At 37.1% G+C, this 26,047-nt stretch overlaps 1 protein-coding gene across 2 annotated transcripts in view; it reads left to right on the forward strand.

The window, feature by feature from the left end:
- The first annotated feature begins 9,980 nt into the window (after nt 1-9,980).
- Nucleotides 9,981-26,047, forward strand: part of ttc39a (tetratricopeptide repeat domain 39A) — an 81,658-nt gene continuing 65,591 nt past the window's right edge. For both annotated transcript variants that reach the window (XM_057841725.1, XM_057841726.1), the window contains exons 1-4: nt 9,981-10,171; nt 18,222-18,272; nt 18,552-18,602; nt 23,424-23,480. In XM_057841725.1, coding sequence (XP_057697708.1) covers nt 10,122-10,171; nt 18,222-18,272; nt 18,552-18,602; nt 23,424-23,480 — 209 coding nt within the window. In that variant the 5' untranslated portion in view covers nt 9,981-10,121. The remainder of the gene's footprint in view (nt 10,172-18,221; nt 18,273-18,551; nt 18,603-23,423; nt 23,481-26,047) is intronic.

A 26,047-nucleotide genomic window follows, 5' to 3' on the forward strand; every position in this document is an offset into this window, starting at 1 on the left:
AGAAATTTCTGAGCGAATAGGCTGTTCCCAGAGTGCTGTATCAAGGCACTTCATCAGGAAGTCTATGTGAAGGAAACGCTGCACAACCAGAAGAAGTGACTGCACCCTGAGAAAGATTGTGGAGAAGGGCCGATTCCAGACCTTGGGGGACCTGCAGAAACAGTGGATTGACTCTGGAGTCGAAACATCCAGAGCCACTGTGCACAGGCGTGAGCTGGAAATGGGCTACGGGTGCTGTATTCCCCAGGTCAAGCCACTTTTGAATCTGAAACAGCGGCAGCAGCGCCTGACCTGGGCTACAGAGAAGCAGCACTGAACTGTTGCTCAGTGGTCCAAAGTACTTTTTTCAGATGAAAGCAAATTTTGCATGTCATTCGGAAATCAAAGTGCCAGAGTTTGGTCAAGTAACCACAGTCAGTGATGGATAGTCTGTGGTGCCATGTCAGCTGCTGGTGTTGGTCTACTGTGTTTTATCAAGGGCATGGTCAATGCAGCTAGCTATCAGGAGATTTTGGAGCACTTCATGCTTCCATCTGCTGAAAAGCTTTATGGAGATGAAGATTTCATTTTTCAGCATGGTCTGGCACCTGCTCACAGTGCCAAAACCACAGGTAAATGGTTTACTGACCATGGCATAACTGTGCTCAATTGGCCTGCCAACTCTCCTGACCGGAACCCCATAGAGAATCTGTGGGATATTGTGAAGAGAAATTTTAGAGACGCCAGACCCAATAATGTGGATGAGCTTAAGGCCGCTATCGAAGCATCCTGGGCTTCCATGCCACGCCGCACTGAAGCAGTCATTTCTGCAAAAGGATTCCCGACCAAGTATCGAGTGCATAGCTGATAGAATTGAAGGTTGACTTTTTTTGTATAAAAAACACTTTTTTGTATTGGTCTGATTAAATATGCAAATTTTTTGAGGTAGGGATTTTTGGGTTTTCTTGACTTTTTTGCCAAAATCATCAATATTAAAACAATCAAAGGCTTGAGCTACTTCAGTTGTTTGTCATGAATCTAAACTATATGAAAGTCTAATGTTTATCGGTACAGCACAGAAAATAAACTTTATCACAATTTGCTATTTTTTTAGAAGGATGAGTATTTTCATAAGACTAAATGAACCACCATGAATTTTGAACCAGTTGGCTGCAAAGCTTCATTGCTTCAAGAAGCTTCATTTGGCCACCACTGCTCCGTCGGGGGAGACAGTCAACCTCTGCTGCCACCTGCTGTCAACACTGTTGTCGTCCAACATGCCTCCTAGCATGCATTGCAGCGCTACAGATGTAAATGATCAAAATTCATGTTCTGTGCTAATTATTTCTTCAGTTACTGTTCCAGTTTCATTAATTGCTAGTAATGGTATTTGGTAAGACTTTATTTGACAGTGGCGCCGTAAGACTGTCATAAGACCATCATAGTTATGACACGACACTGTTATGAGCATTAATGAATGCTTATCACAGATGTCATTTAGTGTTATCCGGCAAATTATCTCACTTTTGAATGGGTGTAAAAGATCCAAGCTGGACATAAATGGAGTTAGTGACTTTATTTGCCGGATGACACTTAATGTTTATGACAGATGTCATTGAGTAATACCCATGATAGTGTCATGTCATAATTATGACGGTCTCATGACAGTCTTGTGACGCTGCTGTCAAATGAAATGTTACCAAATACTATAATTAGCAATTAATGAAACAACTGGAACAATACATGAGTAAATAATTAGCACAGAACAAGAATTTTGATTGTTTACATCTGTAGCGCTGCAATTCATGCTAGGAGGCATGTGTTACCTATTAACCCAAATAAATCAATAAGCCGCACTGGACTATTAGCCACAGGATTCAAAATGAAGGAAAAAAGTAGCGGCTTATAGTCCAACAATTATGGTAATTTGCCAGATGACACAAAATGACATCTGTCATAAGTATTCATTAATACTTATGGCATTGTCATGTCATAGTTATGATGGTCTTATGACGCCAATGTCAAATAAAGTTTTACCAAATCCCTTAACTAGCAATTAATGAAACAACTAGAACAGTAACTGAGGAAATAATTAGCACAGAACATGAATTTTGATTGTAATTTACATCTGTAGCGCAGCAATGGATGCTAGGAAGCATGTTGGACGACAACATTGTTGACAGCAGGTGGCAGCAGAAGTTGACTGTCTCCCCCATGAGAGCAGTGATAGCCAAATTAAGCTTCTTAAGCAATAAAACTTTCCAACCCATTGGTTCAAAGCTTCATTTGGTCTTATGACAGTCTTATGATGCTGCTGTCACCTGCTACCATTTAATATCTTTTAGAGTAAATATCCCATGATACAGTGAGGACAACTGCGGCTTATAGTCCAGTGTGGTTTATCTATGAACAAATGCCGTTTCGTGTCAAATTTGGTGGGTGGCGGCTTATAGTCCGAAAATTACGGTGAATGAATTGGTGTTGATATGTACTCATATGACCCCCAGAAGTATTTCAATTGACTGATATGCCGGAAATAAACGACAGCCGATGAGGTAATGTAACATTTGCTAAGATGATCTTCAATGTAAAAAGAGTATCTTCCTCTTCTGTCTTTTGCCTCTCACTATTTCAAGGCTGATACGGCGCTTGTAATTTCCTCTTGACATGTGGCGACTCTACACCGCAGCTCACATGTAATTTTTGTAAACAAAACGGTAGACAGACTGGGACGTCACTCCCGCTTATGTACAGACCGTTCCTAGACCGACAACCACTGATAATTCTAGGCATGTTTGCCTTTTTTTTTTTTTTTTTTTTAATATAAATCGATTAGTGGAAGTGGAACAAATGTGGGAAATGTGTTTATGAGAAGTTTGATGTCTGATGAAGAGGTTGGGTTAAGGATTGACCACCACAAATGGCGAGAAGCACCCTGGATTTAAAGGCAACCTTGGATCCTTGCAGTGAGATCTTCACCTGAAATTTTAGGGTCACAAATGTGAGTAAAAACCTATGAAACAAAAATTGACATTTCCACTCATTTTTGTCATATTACTGATAACTACAGAATTTTGGCAGGTCACTTGTGCATATACTAGTACAGTGGTGTGAAAAAGTATCTGAACCTTTTGGAATTTCTCTCATTTCTGCATAAAATCACCATCAAATAAGATCTGATCTTTGTCAAAAACACAGATGTAAAAACTGCTTTAACTAAAACAACCCAAACATTTATAGGTTTGCATATTTTAATGAGGATAGCATGCAGAAGGGGGAAAATAAGTGAACCCTCTGTCTAAGGAGACTTAAAGAGCAATTGAAACCAATTTTAACAAACAATTTAAGTCAGGTGTGTGCCCAATCACTGCAGAGTTGCTTAAAGCTCCCCTGCCCACTATAAAACACACACCTGGTAAGAATTGTCTTGATGAGAATCATTGTCTGATGTGCATCATGGCTCGGTCAAAAGAGTTCGATAGTTTCCTGCATTTATTTCAACATGTTGACTAGTATTGTTAATCTTACTGTAAAAAAAAGTAATTAATTACAGTTACAAATTACTTATCCCAAAAAGTAATTGCATTAGTAACTGTTACCTGAATGTAAGAGTAATGTATGGGACACTGTTTCATCATTTAAAGAGTCAAGTCAAGATTTTGCTGATTTAGGAGTATTTTAGAGACAAATTTAACTTAGGTTCGCTAGGAAGGTTCACTACATCAGAGCCTTCCTGAGAAGTCTACTGCTTTAAGATGGCAGCTTTTTACTAACGCTGGCGAGTCTATCATTTCGCATGTAGTTCAATATACATGTGATATCTACCGTAGCATCATGTGGGCGTAGTTTGTAGGCTATCGGCTACAGCCAGGTATTATTGGAGCCACCTAGCATCGCGTTTGCAACGGTGTCACAACTCCATTCCCTCCTCCCCACTCCCGCTCTGCTCTCTTGTCTCTCTGAGTCCTGTCTCTTTTTAGACTTTTCTCGCGTCGTTCAACCAATGTAGTAACGTATAGTAACCCAAGCCTTTACTCAAGGACGTAGGTTTGCATAGGGACGGTAGGGACATAACACTACTAACTTTTCAGAATGCTGAAATTGTCCCCACCAACTTTTAAGCAACTTTATTTGAATTATATAATGATTATAATTTATGACAATTATTAATGATAATAATTTATAATGTCTTCCCATATGTCTTAAGAATAGAATTAACCCTTCCATTATTAAGTGAATTACTGTATTTTCATTATGTTCAGACTTACACTTACCCCTTTTGAATGTGCCAGTCCATTTTTTCCCCCTCAAACGCACGTTTGATTGGCTGATCCCTAGAACAAACAAACACGCACACTCACACAACCTCGACAGAAATACATGTCAACATGCCGCCTCCTCCACCCCCTTCAAAGACGAGGGGTATTAGAATTTTTTTTTTCGGCCAGTCGCAGCAGCAGCCACTGTAAGTGGATGTAAATGTTGTGGAGGTGGGGAACACACCATTAATTTTGCAACTGAAAGTCCGACCTACATCACAGTTAGCATAACATTAAACTGTGGGAACTTCCTAACATGCAAAACTCGAGTAGGAAGCAGCTTAGAGATAAGTGTCCCCCTGTACTGTATGTGTTTTCTACCGTTAACGTTAATTCAACTGTGCATTTATTCATTATTTAAAATATATTTATTTTCTCCATCATTCATTAAAAAATATATATATTTGCAGCCTATGCAGACATTTCTTTAACCCCCCCAAAATAAAAATTAAATAACACACACAAAAACACAACCACTGTAAATTTCCTTTTAATGAAGAAAAGGGGATTTCCCCTATTTTCACCCTTGAAAATAACAATTTAAACTTTTTTCCTTTTTACGCTGGCAACACATCAGCATATTTATGAAAAATGTAGCTCTGACCCCCGTTCAATTGATCTGTTTGGTCTTATTAATGTCCCGCCCCCAGCAAAAAGTGTATATGCAGGTTATGCTGTTATAGCGTCGCTACCAATGTTGAGACCAAACCTAACTCCTTGATCCTCAGTAACGGCGTTGCCAAGACGAGTAAAGTAATTACCGTAATTAAATTACTCACTACTGAAAAAAACGCCGTTAGTAACGCTGTTATACTCTAACGTTGGTCAGGACGATATAACAGCATAACCTGCATGTACACTTTTTGCTGGGGACGGGACATTAATGAGACCAAACAGATTGGGTGAACGGGGGTCAGGATTACATTTCTCACCAATATGAACCTAGTTAATTGATAGGCTAAATGATTAATGCAAAATAGATCTGTATTGACTTATACTAACTTTCACACTGCAAATTTATAACATCTTAATCTGATCATTTTTCTTAAATCTAGTGGAATAATTTTCTCCATCTTTTTTTGACTGTTAAAGGCTAATGAACAGATGAATGCGTCAGATTATTCCACTTTAAGTAAATATTACTATATGTTCTTATTAAAGCAAGGGCGTAGGTTTGCATAGGGACGGTAGGGACATACCACTTTTCAGGATGCTGAAATTGTCCCCATAATGACTTCAGGTGTATAGGATGTGTTGTAAGGATAGAATTGACCCTACCATTATGAAGTAAATTTCAGTTCTTTTATTACGTTCAGAGATACGTTCAGACTTACATTGACCCATTTTCACATGCTGAATGTTTTCCCCTTTAACGCATGTTTGATTGGCTGATGACTTGACCCTCCCAGCACCCCACCAAACACACGCGCATTCACAGCCCCGACAGAAATACAACATGCCGCCTCCTCCGCCCCCTTTAAAGACGACAGATTTACCATTTTCCCACCAGCAGCACCCACTGTAAGTAATGTAAAAAGACGTCAATGTTGTGGAGGTGGGGAACACACCACTAATTTTGCTTCTGAAAGTTTGACCTTCATTAGAGTTAGCATAACATTAATCTATATGAATTTGTCGACAAAAGCAGTAGTGTTTTACTTGAAGGAAGACTCAATTTTTACTTACTTTTGTTAGGGTTAGGGTTATTGTCCCTACCAATATTGAGAGCAAACCTACGCCGTTAATCTGAAGGTTGGTCATTTATACCTAAATCTAGAAACGCTTGCTTTTAAATATTTAAGAGCAAAGAATTAAGAGCATTTATGAAAAACAAGTTTTTTTTTTTTTTTTTTTAAGATTAAATATACAAACATTTTGCTTAAAATAAGTCAAGTTTATTTTCAGCTAACTATTTTTCTTATTTCAAGAAATCTGAGTAAAATTTACTTGAAGCACTGGCAGATAATTAGACTTTTATTCTAGTAGATTTACACTAAAAACAAGGGAATTTAAGTTTTTTTTCTTCCAATTTTAAGGAGGTAGGTTTTTGCAGTGCATATGCATTGGTTCAGGTGATACACCGTTCGATTAGAACCTTCGTTTTCAAAAACTACTAAAGACATTTTGAAAACTTCTAGAATAAATTTCTGGATTTTTTACCAAATTTAAATTGCAATGTTTAAACACAAATTATATTTATATAAACAAGAAATACAAAATTATTAATCATCTCTTCACTATCCAGGAATGCAAAAAAAACCCAACAAAACCTTTGCCTTAAGAGCACTCAAAATTGTCTGTCTAAATAAACTAAATAGAAAAAAAACTTTTTAGGAATTAATAATGGTCTATTTTATCCTTACAACATATGGGAAGACAATCTAAATTACCTACATAACTGAAGTCATTATATAATGCAAACAAGGTTGCTTAAAAGATGGTGGGGACAATTTTAGCATCCTGAAAAGTTGGTAGTGTTATGTCCCTACCGTCCCTATGCAAACCTACCTCCCTGTCTCTGAGCTAATGGAGAGGCACTGTTTAATTGACTAGCTCCATCTAGTTTTGAAGCTGATAAGTGCAACAGAATGTCATCTGATCGCTAACAGCCCCCCAGTTAAAATGGATTGGACGTCAAGTTTTTTGTGCTGGTCATATAATACAGTGGTACCTCGACATACGATCGCTTTGACACGCGATCTTTTCGACATCCGACGTAAAATTTGACTTGCATTTTTTTTCTACATCTGACGACATGCTCGAAATACGACGATTTATGACAGCCCGGCAGTGTCTGTTTTCCCACAAGACGGACGCACGGTGGATATTTTTGTGAGAGAAATCAACATGGGTTCCAAAAATTTTAGCGCAGGTGGTAAAAAAAAGGAAAAAGGTGAGGCTTACTATTTCAATGAAGTTTGAAATGACTGGGAAATATGAGCGTGGTGTCCGCGTCCGTAAACTGGCTCGACAATACGGCCGTAGAATGCAAGGGCGTAGGTTTGGTCTCAACCTTGGTAGGGATGAAATGGCATAACCTGCATGTACACTTTTTGCTGGGGATGGGACATTCATAATGATCAATGCACAATAAATCTGTATTGACTTATACTAACTTTTATGTGTACTGGTTCAGCCTACACCGTTCAATTCAAACCTTTGTTTTCAAAAACTACTCAGGAAACATTTTGAAAGCTTCCAGAAAAAATGTCCGGATTTTCTGAGCAAATTTAAATTGCATTATTTGAACATAACTTCAATTATAATAACATACACAATGAATACAAGCTTGTTAATAATCTCTTAATTATCCGGGAATTTTAAAAAAATAAACATTTGTTTTAAAATCCTTCAACAGTGTCTAAATAAAGAAATTAATATAACTGAAAAAACTTCTTTGTCAGGGAATTACAAAAATAAATAAAAATTGAGCTGTCCTTCAGGTAAAACACTACTGCTTTTGTCCACAAGCACACCCAAACTAAAAAAAAAGAAAGTTCCCTTGTAAGTTGCTTTAAGACCACATAAATGAAAAAAAGTCAAATTGGGGAGAAGGGGGAAAACCTCGGTTCACTACATTTCTAACAGTTGATTTAACGTTAACAGTAGAAAACATATACAGGTGGACACTTCTGTCTAAGCAGCTTACTACTTGAGTTTTGCAGGTTAGCAAGTTCATACAGTTTAATGTTATTCTAACTCTGATGCAGGTTGGACTTTCAGTAGCAGAATTTGTGGTGTGTTTCCCCCTTCCACAACATTGACGTCTTTTTACACTTCTCAAAGTGGCTGCTGCTGGCTGAAAAAAACCTTTTAATATCCCTAATATCTCTAATATATAATGCGTGCGTGTGTGTGTTTGGGGGGGTGGGGGGGGGGGCGGGATCATCAGCCAATTAAATGTGCGTTTCGGAGGGGGGGGGGATGGACCGGCACATTCAGCAAGTGATGAGAGGTACATGTAAGTCTGAACATAATGAAAATAATTCACTTAATAATGGTTGTGTCAATTACAATATTTAAAACATGTTGGAAGACAGTGTAAATGACCTACTATATAACTGAAGTCATTATATAACGGAAATAAAATTGCTTAAAAGTTGGTAGGGACAATTTGAGCATCCTGAAAACTTGGTAGTGTTGCAAACCTATGCAAACCTACGCACTTGGTAGAATGGCTACGAGCTCGCCGGTCCTCCTCTGTTCGCGAGTCTTTATAAGTTATGGTGACAATTAATATTACTGTAACATCGCCAAAGAAATCGCCAGCTTCGTCAGGTTTTTAGTCATTTATATCAGAACTTGCCTTAATAACATGCTTACTGTCCCTGCAGTTGACGCCCAACAACAGAACACGGGAAAAAAATGGAAGTAAAAACTAATACATCCTCTCTTACTTTGTCGTCAGTCATGCGGTGCGTTCAGGTACAGAAAAACAACGTCCGCCACATTAGAACCAGATTCGTTACATTATTACTAGGGCTGTCAAACGATTAAAATTTTTAATCGAGTTAATTACTGCTTAAAAATTAATTAATCGTAATTAATCGCAATTAATCGCAATTCAAACCATCTATAAAATATGCCATATTTTTCTGTAAATTATATATATATTCTGTAAAATAAATTGTTGGAATGGAAAGATAAGAGACAAGATGGATATATACATTCAACATACGGTACATAAGGACTGTATTTTTTTTTTTTTTTTTTTATAACAATAAATCAACAAGATGGCATTAACATTATTAACATTCTGTTAAAGCGATCCATGGATAGAAAGACTTGTAGTTCTTAAAAGATAAATATTAGTACAAGTTATAGAAATTTGATATTAAAACCCCTCTTAATGTTTTCGTTTTAATAAAATTTGTAAAATTTTCAATCAAAAAATAAACTAGTAGCCCGCCATTGTTGATTTCAATAATTACTTACACAATGCTCATGGGTGCTGAAGCCTATAAAATCAGTTGCACCTAAGCGCTAGCAGAGGGCGGCAAAACTCCATAAAACACAATCAACAAGTGGGCATTTCACTCTACTGACATTTAAATCTGTCTGAGCGGGACATGTGCGTTAATTGCGTCAAATATTTTAACGTGATTAATTTAAAAAATTACCGCCCGTTAACGCGATAATTTTGACAGCCCTAATTATTACAGGAATCATTATTTTATTATTCCAGTTTTTATTAATAATTTATTTGTTTTGCTATGTGTAATTGCTATTTGTAATAGTACCAGCAGTTTTTATTCAGGATTTAGTGTAGGTTTTTAGGCTGTGGAACGAATGAATGGAATTATAATGCATTTCTATGGGGAAATCCTGCTCGACATATGACCATTTCGACTTACAAACAAGGTCCTAGAACGAATTAAATTCGTATGTAGAGGTGCTACTGCATTTCCATAATTTTCTGTGGGCCAATAAAAACTGGGCAACGGGCCACAGTTGGCCCGCGAGCCTTAATTTGGAGACCAGTCAGAGTTACCCATTTGTACAGTAGATGTAATTTCTTTTGACGTTTTTCCTGCGACGTTTCACATGTGTATTTTTACTTAACTTTTTTTATTTTTTATTTTATTGTATTGATTTGGTTGTGATTGTTTGACTTTTTTTCATCAGTCATCGCGGAAAACGCACCTTGTTCCACGTCACGCGGGAGGAGGAGAAGCCAAGTGGTGGGATAGGAGCAACTAGCCGATAAGCAGCCGTAATTCCCCTCCCGGCCAGCCGGTACCCTTTTGTCCATCTCAGTCCGACGTCCGTGGGAGCTGCTCGAGTGCCAACACCCGGAAAGAAGCTGCCCCAGCCCGCCGTGGAATGAGTTTTATTAAGTGGAGATCGAGCGTGAAGGGAAACGACAGCAACAAGTGAGTCGGGGAGGGAAGGCGCTTGAAGTGAAGTGTCGCCAAAATGACATTTTCAAATGGTGGCCACATACTTCAAACTTGTACGTCATGGAATTAAAAGTATATACGATTTATGTTACGTTAAGTTATGGTCGTGTATTGTCATTGAACTCTTTCCGTGTGTCGTCGGTGTCGACAGCCTGTTGGACGACATTGCGCCGTCTGATGTGGTCAGGCAGGCATTTTTTTAACTACACTCTTATACATTTGACACAACTCATAGATTAATAATAAAGGGGAATGTCTTTTATTTGCTGTATTGTCGGTTTAAAGGAAGAAAAAAAACAAGGGTGATATTTTTTTAATACTGGATTTGTATTTAAGTGTATTCAGGAAGTAAATCTATCAATCGTGAACTCATTAGAATGATACTATTCAGCAGCCAAAACATTAGACATAGCCTTAACCCTTTGTTGGGCAATCACTTTAACTCTTTGGCACCCCATTGACGGCTTTAGACGTCCAATCGAATATGGATTCGACGTTTACCGCCGTCAATGGCACAAAACAAGCTTTAGACTATTATCAGGGGCCATAACAACAGTGTATTTCTGTTTGTATACATTTTAACTGTAACATATAATAAATAAAATAAAGTGATCCCTTGTTTTTCGTGGTTAATGGGGACCACAACCCACCGCGATAAGTAAAAAACCGCAAAGTAGCACCCCGCACAACCCCCCCAAGGAAAAAAAAAAAAGGTGTTCATTTATTTCTTCAGATTTAGCGTTGGAAAGAATATCACTTTTTTCCCAAAGTATAATTTAAAAAAATATATGTATATAGGACTATATGTGGCGGAAAACACTCTGAGACCCCCAGTTTGACCAAATTTCAAAATTGTCTGATATGCATGTGCATCATTAAAAAGCTAAAAAATCTCAATTTTCTGGGTCAAGAAAATTTTTGAATTGGAGGGCGTTTAAAAAAATAAAAGAATTAAACCCCTAAACCCTAACTTGAGGTGAGAGATTGATTAAAGACACCGTGATTTTAACTAGAGGCGTGCAAAATTTCCGATTCTTAGATTATTCGCGATTCGGCCGTGGAAGACTCGAGAACGATTCACAAATATCCAAATTCTGATTATTGAATTATACCAGGTAAAGCAGAAGTAAAACACAGTCAGCGCGGTCTTTGGGACGCAATGAGGAACGGACCGAGAGTAAATATCATGTTCAACTCATGCCGCTAGATAAAAAAACAATCATACCTGACTACGGTCGCAGCCACTACAAACAACGCCCAGTTGCTAGTTGCTGCAAACATACGGCTACAGTAGATATCATATTTATGTAGAACTAGATGCAAAATGACAGATGACGTCAGTGTTAGAACATGTATTATTGAACAGAGATGCGAAATGACAGACCTTCCGGCGTAAGTAAACAGCCGCCATCTTAAAGCAGTAGACCTCTCTAGAAGGCTCTGTTCTAGCGAACCTAATTAACTTTTTATCTAAAATACTCCTAAATCGGCAGAATCTTGTCTTGAATCTATCTTTAAATGATGAAATAGTTTTAAAACTTTGACAAAAGTAGACAGAAGGGAAATTATGGAATAACGGGAGCAATTTTAACAACTGTAACAGTTGATTCACAACATTAAATTAATTGAATTTAGTTTAAAGCTGCTGATACAGAATGGGGACTGGAGTTTTTTATTAACTGTTATTTTTGTATATTTGTTTACTGTTATATGTTAACTTGATACTGAAATAGTAGTTAGGTTTAGCCTGAGAGGATTTTTGAACAATTTTGGAACTAATGTACAAAACATTAAAAAAAAAAAAAAAAAAAAAAAAAAAAAAAAAAGGAGGGGGGTGCATCAATAATCGTTTTATAATCGAATCGGAGCCTCTGAATCGTAATCGTAATCGAATCGTTAGGTGCCCAAAGATTCCCAACTCTTAATTTTAACGAGATATTATCACGTACTTCCCTTGTTTCGATCCAAAAACTCAGTGTAGCTTGTCTCACCGAGTGTCAAGACACAGCTGTGAATGGACTTTTTGGGGATTTTATGGGTGAAACACGGTAATATAACAAGGGTCGCGATGCAGAAATCGCAGACATCAAGGAGTGGTCGTGATTTTCTTTTTCATATATTTACCCTTTTAAATGTTTTTTTTTTCTTCAATTTTTCTTTGTTTGGATGGATTATTCATCATCTAACATATTGGAGAAAATGCGAGAGTAACAAAAAAATTTAAAAAATTAAGTGATAGTTATGAGGTAGATATCCGAGACTTTTTTACAGTCACCATATTTTTCATTGTGACGTAATTTATTTAAAAGTTTTAAATATGCGAGTGAATGATTTTTTAAATTTGTTTTTTTAAAAAAATGAAATATTAGACATCAATTAATGATTCTAAGCTAAAAATTACCGACATTTTGAATAATATAATTAATTACCTTCGTTTTATGGCTGGGTTGAAACAAAAGCGGTTTCGAGACATCTGTAAACGGGGGTCTCCAGGGTAAAACGGACAAATTAAAAATAGTTTGGGGGCTTAATGCGCCATGAATCTGCTATGGCACCATATCGACATCTTGTTCTATCAAACACAACAGTTCTTTTGGCTTATAATACAAGTTTATTTTAAAGAGGGGTGCAAGAGCAGAAACTGCTTTTTCAGCCTTGTCTGTGTTTTCCACCATATATACAGTGCCTTGCAAAAGTATTCGGCCCCCTTGAATCTTGCAACCTTTCGCCACATTTCAGGCTTCAAACATAAAGATATGAAATTTAATTTTTTTGTCAAGAATCAACAACAAGTGGGACACAATCGTGAAGTGGAACAACATTTATTGGGGAATTTAAACTTTTTTAACAAATAAAAAACTGAAAAGTGGGGCGTGCAATATTATTCGGCCCCTTTACTTTCAGTGCAGCAAACTCACTCCAGAAGTTCAGTGAGGATCTCTGAATGATCCAATGTTGTCCTAAATGACCGATGATGATAAATAGAATCCACCTGTGTGTAATCAAGTCAAGTATAAATGCACCTGCTCTGTGATAGTCTCAGGGTTCTGTTTAAAGTGCAGAGAGCATTATGAAAACCAAGGAACACACCAGGCAGGTCCGAGATACTGTTGTGGAGAAGTTTAAAGCCGGATTTGGATACAAAAAGATTTCCCAAGCTTTAAACATCTCAAGGAGCACTGTGCAAGCCATCATATTGAAATGGAAGGAGCATCAGACCACTGCAAATCTACCAAGACCCGGCCACCCTTCCAAACTTTCTTCTCAAACAAGGAGAAAACTGATCAGAGATGCAGCCAAGAGGCCCATGATCACTCTGGATGAACTGCAGAGATCTACAGCTGAGGTGGGAGAGTCTGTCCATAGGACAACAATCAGTCGTACACTGCACAAATCTGGCCTTTAAGGAAGAGTGGCAAGAAGAAAGCCATTTCTCAAAGATATCCATAAAAAGTCTCGTTTAAAGTTTGCCACAAGCCACCTGGGAGACACACCAAACATGTGGAAGAAGGTGCTCTGGTCAGATGAAACCAAAATTGAACTTTTTGGCCACAATGCAAAACAATATGTTTGGCGTAAAAGCAACACAGCTCATCACCCTGAACACACCATCCCCACTGTCAAACATGGTGGTGGCAGCATCATGGTTTGGGCCTGCTTTTCTTCAGCAGGGACAGGGAAGATGGTTAAAATTGACGGGAAGATGGATGTAGCCAAATACAGGAACATTCTGGAAGAAAACCTGTTGGTATCTGCACAAGACCTGAGACTGGGACGGCGATTTATCTTCCAACAGGACAATGATCCAAAACATAAAGCCAAATCTACAATGGAATGGTTAAAAAATAAACTTATCCAGGTGTTAGAATGGCCAGGTCAAAGTTCAGACCTGAATCCAATCGAGAATCTGTGGAAAGAGCTGAAGACTGCTGTTCACAAACACTCTCCATCCAACCTCACTGAGCTCGAGCTGTTTTGCAAGGAAGAATGGGCAAGAATGTCAGTCTCTCGATGTGCAAAACTGATAGAAACATACCCCAAGCGACTTGCAGCTGTAATTGGAGCAAAAGGTGGCGCTACAAAGTATTAACGCAAGGGGGCCGAATAATATTGCACGCCCCACTTTTCAGTTTTTTATTTGTTAAAAAAGTTTAAATTATCCAATAAATTTTGTTTCACTTCACTTCATGTTGTTGATTCTTGACAAAAAATTAAAATTTTATATCTTTATGTTTGAAGCCTGAAATGTGGCGAAAGGTTGCAAGGTTCAAGGGGGCCGAATACTTTTGCAAGGCACTGTACATACTGTATATATATATGTTTTTTGATAAATGTTTTTTAGCACTTCTAATGTAATAATTATAAGTTTTAAACATGTAACTGTGACACCAAATTATTTTTAAACAAGAATAAATGATAAAAATGCTTGTCTTCATTAAATGTTTGATTGAGTGAGTCCACTCAAATCCACTCAAGTTGCTCACTTACACACAATGAGTTGCTGCTTAACAAGTTAAACGATGATTGACACATGCAGCGCTTTGAAGCTTCGGTTTCCAAGTTAAAAAAATTAAACGTCTGTCAATCATCGTTAACTTTAATAAGCAACTCCAGTGCACTGCCTGACCAACAAAGAGCAGAGAGAGAGAGGGAGGGAGAGTGAGACTACGCGATCGGCTTGGAACGGCTCATCTGTATTTAAACATTTTTTTTTAATTAAAAAAAACAGCAATGAACTGAGAGCACGAAGTTTGAAGTGTGAATTAGCGAAGGATCACTTATATTTTTTATTTAAAAATAAAATCGTTATTACTTTTTTTTTTTTTTTTTTTTTACACGACCCCAAACTTTTGAACCGTAGTGTATCATATGGGATTTTTCATTATGTACACTACGGTTCAAAAGCTTGGGGTCGCTTAGACCCCAAAGCTTTGAACGGTAGTGTATAATATAATTATAATTGAGTCCTGGGATCCACATATGTGGACATCACATTTTGGGTCATGTAGGCCAAAATACAAGTAGTCCCTAGGTTATGAACGAGTTCGGTTCCTACGCTGGTGACGTAACCCGAATTTCCACGTAAATCGGAATTAACCCTTTGAGTACCCCAAAATACCTCCTAAATCCCAAAATAACTATCCAAAAACATGTATTATACTTCATATTACTGCCCTCGCCATTATGTTGGAGCTAAGTCTTAGCTAGACAGCAAGCTAAGCACCGAAATGACAATGTCAGATGTCCGTGTGGTTTGCTGACTTTATTCAGCTGCTCATGACATCAACAGTTGCAGAAGAAACTTAAATAAAAATTAAATCAGTTTCATCTTCAATAACAGCAGTTCAAATTTGCATTTATAACTAGCTGTTGATACAGCAATAAGAATCCACATAAAATATTAGCAGGTATCAGTTAGCATCCACCCATCATCAAAAACAATCACATCAACTCGCCCCAAGTATTTGACCACAATTGAAAATGCACAATAAACAGTACAAAAGGTGCTTTACAAGCAACATATGTGCACGTAGGCTTGCAGCTTTTCCCCTACTTCGTGGGAGCAAATGGCTCTTCCTCATGTGTGTGCGTGCGCTCTTCTTCGTGCGTACAGGCGCTCTTCTTCGTGTGTGCAAATACGTTCTTCTTAGTGTGTACATGCACTCTTACTCGCGTGCGGGAGTATTGCCTGCTCTAGGCTTCCTGCGCCAAAATAAAAGCATGCATCACAAAACAAAAGTCAACATTATTAAAAAACAAAAACAAAAAAAACGACTGGAGACTCCGGCATCGTAAAGTCGAAATCATGTAAGTTGGGTACGTCGTAACCCGGGGGCTACCTGTATTTAGAAGGCCACATCAGACGTAAAATTTGACTCGTCATTTGTCTGGACATATGACGACAATCTCGAAATACGACGATGTATGACAGCTTTGCAATTTCATTGTTTTCTCGCAAGAAGGATGACAGATTTTCTTGTGAAAGAAATCAACATGGGTACCAAGAAGGTTAGTGCAGGTAGTGAAAAAAGGAAAAAGGTGAGGCTTACTACTGAAATTAAGATGGAAATGATAGAAAAATACGAGCGTGGTGTGCGTGTCAATGAACTGGCAAGGAAGTCACCAGCTTCGTCAGGGTTTAGTCATTTATATTATAACTTGTACAACACAACACGGCTACTGTCCGCCGTAACTGTTCCGCACCTCCCTCTCTTTGTAGTCAGTCACACGGTGCATTCAGGAACAGCATGCAAAACACAACCGCCACATTAGAACCCAATTCGTTACCTTATCTATATTATTCCGATTTGTATTCATAATATATTTGGTTTTCTATACTAACAAAAATACTGTTTTGCAGTTTTTATTAAGGATTTAAAGCAGGTTTAATGGAATTATAATGTATTCTTATGGGAAAATACCGCTCGACACACGACCATTTCGACTTATAAACCAGGTCCTGGCATGAGTTAAATTTGTATGTAGAGGTACCACTGTATTGTGGCTTATACTGTATGTCCGAAAATGTGATGTCCACGTACAGAGGTTGGACAAAATAATTGAAATACCTAACATTTTGGCATCATAATCATTGAACATAATTGTCAAAGAATGGCATGAGGAACATTCTAATGAAGTTGAGCATCTCGTGTGGCCGGCACAATCCCCAGACCTCAACATTATTGAGCATTTATGGTCAGTTTTAAAGCTTCAATTAAGACATTAATTTCCACTGCCATCGTCTCTAAAAGATTTAGAGGGTATTCTAACTGAACTGAAGTTGTATCAATCAATACCTGGGAAAACTGAAGCTGTAATTGCCGCAAAATGCGGACCTACACCATATTAAATTAGTTTTTGTTGATTTTTAAAGGTGTGTCCATTATTTTGTCCAACCCCTGTATATGGATGCTAGGTCTTTATGAGGTTAGTTGTTTAAAAAATAAAAGTCACTTTGCCTAAGAAGGGTTAGGAAGTGAACATTGGTGTGTATAAAAAATAAATATAAAAGAATGGCAAAAGTACAAGAATGTACTGGCTCTATCACAGTACTTAAGTAAAAGAAGAAAAAAAAGTTTGACTCCTATATGTACTAAAAAGTCAACTAAATTAATTATTAGCTAATTGTAGCAACAATAGTGACATAGCATAATGTTGAGACATGAGGTTTTTTTGGGGGGGGGGGGGGTTGCTAAATATTCAACAAGTCTTAGGCTTAAATTGTTTAATGCCACTTGCAACAACTGCAACTTAGCCTTTTGATCTCTTAGTTTAATGCTAATGCTAATTTCCGTCTTTGTTGAGTTGCTTTAACTCTTTTTGAACAGCGTGAAAACAAATGGTGCCGTAAAATGTGTATACTATTACTGGCGATATAACAATACTTTACTGACATTCACATCCCCTAACCTTTGCATACAATGACTAATATTAGTGCTTTACTGATGCCCAAAGAGAGGAATTTGGGTTTAATCATTTATCCTCATTCATATTGGGAAAAAAAAGTTTTTAAATTGAGTTTTACAAGTTGTAGGTCACAGTAATAATGGGGAGAAGTATATGTTTCTAGTACTTCGTATATGATACAAAAAAACTGGCATCTGAAGATTTGTTTGTTGACTTTTTACAAGTTTTCATAATTTCAAAAACTTCCATATGTCACTTATCACTAGAGGGTCTGAATAGTCTTTAAAAAAATATAACAAGAGTGTCACTTTCTTATTTCTGATCTAACACAAAAATTTTATTTTTATTAATTTTATTTATTTTAAGTTTATTTGGAAAAGAGCTCAATGTGGTTAAAGTTAACATTCTGCCTTAAAATAGTGATCCAGCTGCTTCCTGTTGACTGGTTTTGCCTGAATCTGACAAACACATCGATGTCTTTTTTTTTTTTTTTTTTACCTACCCCTTTCACGTTGCTTTAACCTGTCAGTTTGGCCCATTGTCATGCTTGTTCTGCTGTCGACTTCTTGCCATTTCAAGATCTGTCAGCTCAACATGAACTTTCCCCTCTTCACAGGAATGTCAAGAAGACACAAACTGTCCCTGATGGCCCGGACTCCCCGAGCGGGTACCTCTTATCTGACGCCCCCAGGGGCTGTTGACATTTAGATAGAGAAAAAAAAAACCTGTATACCCGCAATTAACTCATTTGCTGCCATTGAAGGTGACAGACGTCCAAAATTTGAACTGAAAAGGATGGCAGTAAATCATCATTGCCATCAATAGCAGCCAATGAGTCAAAAGCAGCCAATGAGTCAATTGCAGCCAATGAGTTAATAGCAGCCAATGAGTTAAGGATGTTCTCTTTAATGCCGTAGTAATTCTTCTGTTCTGTTTTTTACACCAGGCTATCAGTCATAAATACTCCCGCATTGGATCCTGTCATCAATGACTTCAGGTGAGTGAATTTTTCATGAGAATTCACAATAATCCAATAAGCCATTTTTTGTCACTGACCACATTATATTTCTTTCTAAAGGCGATCATGAGTGCCAATTCTGATAAATGTCTGATCGCCTAATATTTTATGCTGCCTTCATGTGGTGTCGTGATTATGGTAAATACCACTTGTAGAGTCGAAAATTGCACGTGAACGCCCCCTCAAGTCATATTTTCTCCTAGAGAACTGGGATTTTGTTATGATACCAGTTTCTGAGATTTGACGACCTTTTACTTTTCCAAATGGAGTTGTGCGTGTTAAGAAACGATTAAGTTTTTAAAAAAGATTTATCGTCAGTTTGCACGTTTTTTTGACACCAAATATAATATTAGGCCTGCAGCTATCGAATATTTAGTTAATCGAGTATTCTACTGAAAATTCCATCGATTAGTCGAGTCATCGGACAAAACATTTTTTTCAAGGTAAAGAGAAATTATAAAAAGACATGAGAAAACCAGACATTTCACCTAATATTGAACCATTTTTAGGCTATTAATGTCTTCAGTTTAGATGTACATTGTTGAAAACAGCCAACAATTACATCTCAGATGTTACTCGAAAAATAAAACAACAAATTCACTGCTTTCACTCAAAAAACTCAAGATCTTATTAAAGAAAAGTCTTATTTCTTACCTAAAAATGTCATTACGCTTGATAACACACATCACTTAAAAGTTAGGTGTTTTTCCCCTTAGTGTCTCAATTTGTGTCAAGCTATTTTTAAGTTCTAGTTAAGTTTTAAGTTAGTCTAAATTTTAAGTCCCGATAGGATTTTGGGTTTTTGCAGTGTTCAAAATAAATGTATGATACCTGCTATATTGGAACACATTAGGCACTCGTGCTACTTGGTGTTTTATCCATCAATGACGACTGAGCTAAAATTGACAGTTACCTTTATTATGTTTTTATTTTCTTCACTCTCCAGCACTGTGTTTTTACAGATTAAATAAAGCCTGAATGAAAGACACGTTAGCTACGCATCAACGTAATTAAGAGAAACCTAGCCCCCCGCAGGGCTAACGTTACATTAGCAAGGTACAGTAGCGTTAATCTTATTTGTTAGCACTACGTTAACTTAATTTTACCTTGTCCCGAGCATCGCTCCTCCGCTCTTGGAGTAAACGGGGTGCCGTCGGTGGAAATGCAGCATTGAAGACGCGCTGGAGTGTTATGCAAGCACTGTCTTACAGTGAATACATGAAACAGTGTTCGCCTTGGTGTCCAGTAGGGGTGTGACAAGATAACGAAATGGTGATATATCGTGATACATTTTATCCCAAAAGTTTATCGATATGCTCCTGCCAATAATCGAGATATCGTTTTAAAAAGGTGTTAATGTTTAAAAAAAAACAACAACAATAAGTTGCTATCAAAATCTTCCACCATAGTGTCTCAGTTAACGCTAAGGCTGCCATTGACGGTTCTCGACTTCAATCCATTTAGACTGGGGACATTCGTTCATTCTGTCCGATTTTTGGGGCATTTACCGGTCACTTGCTTTTCATTTACAGGTCACTTCCTGTTGAATTTGAGTCACTGCCTATTCATTTAGGTGATTCCCAGATCACTTCCTGTTCTGTAACTCAAAATAAAAAGTAAGTGACCCATAGAATACCCCAAAATTAAAAAGAAGTAACTCAAAATCAACTGGTAAATGACCTCAAATGGCCCAAATTTACCTCATTGCCTGGCATTGGCTGCCACTGAAGGCCATAGCCGTTCAATCCGTTTGAGAGGGATGGCAGCGAATGAACGAATGTTCATTCGCTGCCACCCTCCCAGTTCAAATGGATTGGACGTCTACTAATGATAAACTCATTCCAATTCACAGCAGAAGTTTTTCTGTTTATTAGTTGTTTGTAGAATATCCTAGAATGATTTCCTGACCAATGTATCGATAATCGTTGTATCGCCGTATCGTCGGATCATCGTTATAATGAGCTTTGTATCGCAAATCGTATCGTATCGTGAGGTAACAAGAGGTTCCCACTCCTAGTGTCCAGCTTGAAATGCTCCCACACTTTCGAAATTTTCTGCTTTTTCTTGGTGCCTTTCTCTTCACTTTCGTTGGCTTCTTCGTCATTACCTCTAGATTATGCGTGGTTGAAATCAAATATATCCGCTGCCACTCCCTTCTTTCACTACGCACGTGACGTCAGCGTGTTGTGCCACATTAAAAGTAGTCTGGGCAAAATGTCAAGCTTAGAACTGGTAAAATTAAACGATTCCTCGAGGCGGAGAAAATTCCTCGATCAATTTTTAAGATCAAGTTACTCAAATTTTTCGAGTATTCGTTTTAGCACTGTATAATGTTGTAGTGTAAATATTTATAAAACTTCATTTTTCAACCAAGTGTTTGAAATAGAGCTGCAATGATTAATCGATTTACTCGAGTAATTCGATTAGAAAAAAAGCTTCGAATTAAATTTTGCTGCTTCGAGTATTCGTTTAATTAAAGTGGCATTGTAATTAGGGTTGTTCCGATCATGTTTTTTTGCTCCCGATCCGATCATTTTAGTTTGAGTATCTGCCGATCCCGATAATTCCCGATCCGATTGCTTTTTTTTTTTGCTCCCGATTCAATTCCAATCATTCCCGATAATTTTTCCTGATCATATACATTTTAGCAATGCATTAAGAAAAAAAATGAATAAAACTAGGACGAATATATATACATTCAACATGCAGTACATATGTACTGTATTTGTTTATTATGACAATAAATCCTCAAGATGGCATCTACATTATTAACATTCTTTCTGTGAGAGGGATCCATGGATAGAAAGACTTGTAATTCTTACAGGATAAATGTGACTTTGTATATTGTGACTAAATATTGCCATCTAGTGTATTTGTTCAGCTTTCAGTAAATGATACTGCAGCCATTTAACTTCTGCCCAAATGCATGATGGGAAGTGCAACCATGACTGTGCGTAGGGGAACCAATTGATATATCTTCTCTGCATTGGGAAAGAACATAGGGTGTTAAGAAAATGATCAACTACTACCTTTCTTCCCCACATTGCCTTCCATGTTATTTTTAATTGCTAAGAGAGGTATTGTAAGGCTTAAGCCACATAAAAAATGGCTCCAAAGACTGTCAAAATTCTCTCTACTCATTATACGCTGCCTTTTAGCGCTATCTATAGGTAAAACGCCGTCTTTATAGATTGAACGCGACAATGCGTGAGTGGGTCGTGCAGCACATGAGTTAATTACTTAAAGTGATTAATTAAAAAAAAAAAAATTACAGCCGTTAACGCAATAAATTTGATAGCCCTACTTTAAGCCAAAACTACTCTGGATGAGTGTAAGACATTTTGTCTGTAACGTTAAATACAATTAGAAAACGATTTAAATTAAAAAAAAAAAAAAGGCATGTCCGAAGTTTTTTTGACGATTCCGATACTTTGAAAATGACGTGATTTAATTGTAATGGTTTGTTTTGAAAGTGTTTGCATTTAGTTTTATTGATTTGGGTGGATACACTGCCCTCTAGTGGCAATAGTAAATATGACATAACTCATTTCACATGGCTGAATCCAGTTGCTCCCTGTTAAGACCAACATAAGATACGTTTTTGTTTGAGCTAATGTTTCGTTTTTATGCATTCGTAATTTAGTTTATAGGTGTATTTAGCCGCTTTTTGTGGGAAAATGTGTTTGAACCACTTGTTAATAGCATTGTAAAAAAAAAAGTTTGCATTTTATAGCATTGAAGTAGCGGACTTTTGCTATGTTTGTTAGCCAATTGTTCTTTTGTTGTACTTAGATCCTCATTTTTTTTAATATACTGTTTGTGGCTCAGCTCAGGTATTTTAATTGTTTATATTCCTTATCCGATTACCCAATTATTCGAACTAACTAGTTCATCGATTAATCGACTACTAAAATAATCGATAGCTGCAGCCCGAGTTTGAACCATGTTCAGTTACAAACAAAATGTACTGGTTGCACATTGATGCGTTCCCTTCTTATTGTAGTAGCTGAATAAATACCTCTAAAACCATTTGGCCCACGCAACAAACCAAAATAAAGACCATGTTATCTTTTTTTTTTTTTTTTTGCTACAACAACAGCACATGAACAGGACGTATTTGTAATTAACAATTATTAAGTGGTAAGGATGAACTTTTCCAGAGCATATGAAGGCAGCATTATTTCAAACACACAAAAAAACAGATTGCTACCTGGTTTTGAAATTCGAAGCCTGATAACAAAAAAGCTTTTAATGATTGACAATCTGCAGTTCACTAATGTACTTAAATTGACTAATCTGATAAAGTGACATTGAATTTAAAGTAGTTTAATTGCATAAAATTGTCTGAGAGATTTACTGACATTTTTAGAGTTTAAAAAAAAAAAGTGAGATCCGGAAAATTTCAAAGGATCTTAAGAATGTCTAAAAAATGTCTTAAACATGATGTCGATGCACATAATCTGCTTTCGCGGGCCACGCAAAACAATGTGGTGGGCCGGATATGGCCCTCAGGCCTTAAGTTTGACTCCTGCAGTAAAAAAATCTGTCATTATTCTGTTTTTAGAAATAGAAATAAATCCTAATTTTCCTTAAAGAGGAAATGTTAAACCAGATTTTTCCTTTAGCAACCTAATTGTTCCTTACTGTGATTTGAACAGTAGACATTAACCCCAGCAGTAATGTGGGCGTTCACCTGCTAAACAAGTCCCACAATCGTATCCTATCCCTCGAGCAATTGTTGGTCGCTTGGATGGATTTCATCCCTGGAGATGATTTTCTCCTCTTCTTTTGTTCTTTTAGTTTGGCGTTACACAACAACAACAAAGATGTCCAGGAAGAAGCGAACCCTTCCAACGGGTAAGACCAGACAGTAGACTTCCCTCTGCATCGCCATGGCAATACTTTCATAACAATGTGACTGAATTACAATGGCTTCAATACACTAATGTCAGCAGAAGGTCATCAGCCGGGACGGCCCCGGGTTTTCCCGCGACCCTAATTAGGACGTGCCCTATAATGATTTTTTTAAGAACAGAAAGTTGGGATTTCTAAAGTGTCTATTGTTTAATTTTTGTATAACAAGCGCTAACAAGTCTTACTGTAACTGTAAAAAACTTTGGAAGTTGTTTGAAAAGAACTGATAACTCCACAACCAAATTGTTATGGTTTTGGCCCAGTTGGAAATTTAGCCTCAACCTTTTAGAGCTAACTGAAACGATTTTATAGTTCAGTTAGGACTAGGGCTGCCACAAACGGCTATTATGATAATTGACTGCCAGTTGTTTGTGCGATTGTTTATTTAAGAGATCACTCATTTTGATTAGTTATAATTAGGGTTGTTCCGATCATGTTTTTTTGCTCCTGATCCGATCCCGATCGTTTTAGTTTGAGTATCTGCCAATCCCGATATTTCCCGATCCGATTGCTTTTTTTTGCTCCCGATTCAATTCCAATCATTCCCGATAATTTTTCCCGATCATTTGGCAACGCATTAAGAAAAAAATGAATAAAACTCGGACGAATATATACATTCAACATACAGTACATAAGTACTGTATTTGTTTATTATGACAATAAATCCTCAAGATGGCATTTACATTATTAACGTTCTTTCTGTGAGAGGAATCCACGGATAGAAAGACTTGTGACTTTGTATATTGTGACTAAATATTGCCATCTAGTGTATTTGTTGAGCTTTCGGTAAATGATACTGTAGCCATGCCCAAATGCATGATGGGAAGTGGAACCATGACTGTGCGTAGTGCTACCAATTGATATATCTTCTCTGCGTTGGGAAATAACATAAGGTGTTAAGAAAAAGATCAAATTCTACCTTGCTTCCCCACATTGCTTCCCATGATATTTCTAATCGTAGGGAGAGGGATTGCAAGGCATTAGCCAATCAAAAAAAGGCCCCAAAGGCTGCCAAAATTCACTCTACTCATTTTACGCTGCCTTTTATCTCTCTATATAGGTAAAACGGTGCCATTACAGATTGAGCGCGACAATGCGTGAGTGGGTCGTGCAGCGCATGCATTAATTGCGTTAAATATTTTAATATGATACATTTTTAAAAACATTAATTACCGCCGTTATCGGGATAAATTTGATAACCCTACCTTAAGCCTAAACTAAAGACTCTGGATGAGTGTAACATATTATGTCTGTAACGTTAAATACAATTAGAAAACGATTTAATTAAAAAATATATATATATCTTATAAAAAGGCATGGCCGATATTTTTTCGCCGATTCCGATACTTTGAAAATGACGTGATCGGACCCGATTGATCGGGATTCGATCGGGACATCTCTAGTTATAATAATTATTATGTGCTTTGAGGACTACAGAAATTACTGAATATTTAAACCCCTCTAATTAAAAAAAATCCTGAAAAACAAAGTGTTTTTTACTTTTCCTTTGATGTTTATTATATATGTAATATATACATGTACACAGTATACATTTTTAAATTTAGTTTCCTTTTGTTTTAGTGCATAGCAAATTAAAAAAACAAATAAAAATAATAACAAATTAACAATAATGAAAATCCCCCCAAATATTTTTCTTTCTGTCGTTTTTATGTATATTTTATTTTGAAAATACATTTCAAAATACATTACAAAATACATTAAAATAATTCAAATACATTTTAAAAAGAGATAATGCATTTTCCTTAATGCGTACTCTGAGTTTTTTTTTGTGTGTGTGTGTTAAAAATCTTTTTTAATTTGATAATAAAAAAAGGTGATTTACTGTATTTTTTAAATTTGCCTTTATTTAAATTTAGAAAAGAATACATAATCCCAAAATTAGAAAGTCAGATAATAGAAAACCCAAGTAAATATGAAAAACATGAGTTTTTCTCTCGTTCGCTGCCTGTGATGGTGATAGACGTGCAATCCTTACGGATTGTTCAAATGGATTGGGTGTCTATTGCAATGCTGGACTGTTGCCAGGATTATTCATTCATTCATTTTCCATGCCGCTTATTCCTCACGAGGGTCGCGGAGGTGCTGGAGCCTATCCCAGCTAACTTCGGGCAGTAGGCAGGGGACACCCTGAATTGGTTGCCAGCCAATCGCAGGGCACAAGGAGACACACAACCATTCATGCACACACTCACACCTATGGACAATTTAGAGTGTTCAATCAGCCTACCATGCATGTTTTTGGGATGTGGGAGGAAACCGGAGTTCCCGGAGGAAACCCACGCAGGCACGGGGAGAACATGCAAACTCCACACAGGAAGGCCGAAGCCCGGGATTGAACCCTTGATCTCAGAACTGTGAGGCAGACGTGCTAACCACTCAGCCACCGTGCCGCCTGCCAGGATTATAATGTTGAATAAAAAATTATAAATTAGAATAAAACAGAATATTTAATTTCCTTTTGTTTTTGAATTACGATTTTTTTAGAAGTA

Source organism: Corythoichthys intestinalis, chromosome 7 (assembly GCF_030265065.1).
Source record: "Corythoichthys intestinalis isolate RoL2023-P3 chromosome 7, ASM3026506v1, whole genome shotgun sequence".
Lineage (NCBI taxonomy): Eukaryota > Metazoa > Chordata > Actinopteri > Syngnathiformes > Syngnathidae > Corythoichthys > Corythoichthys intestinalis.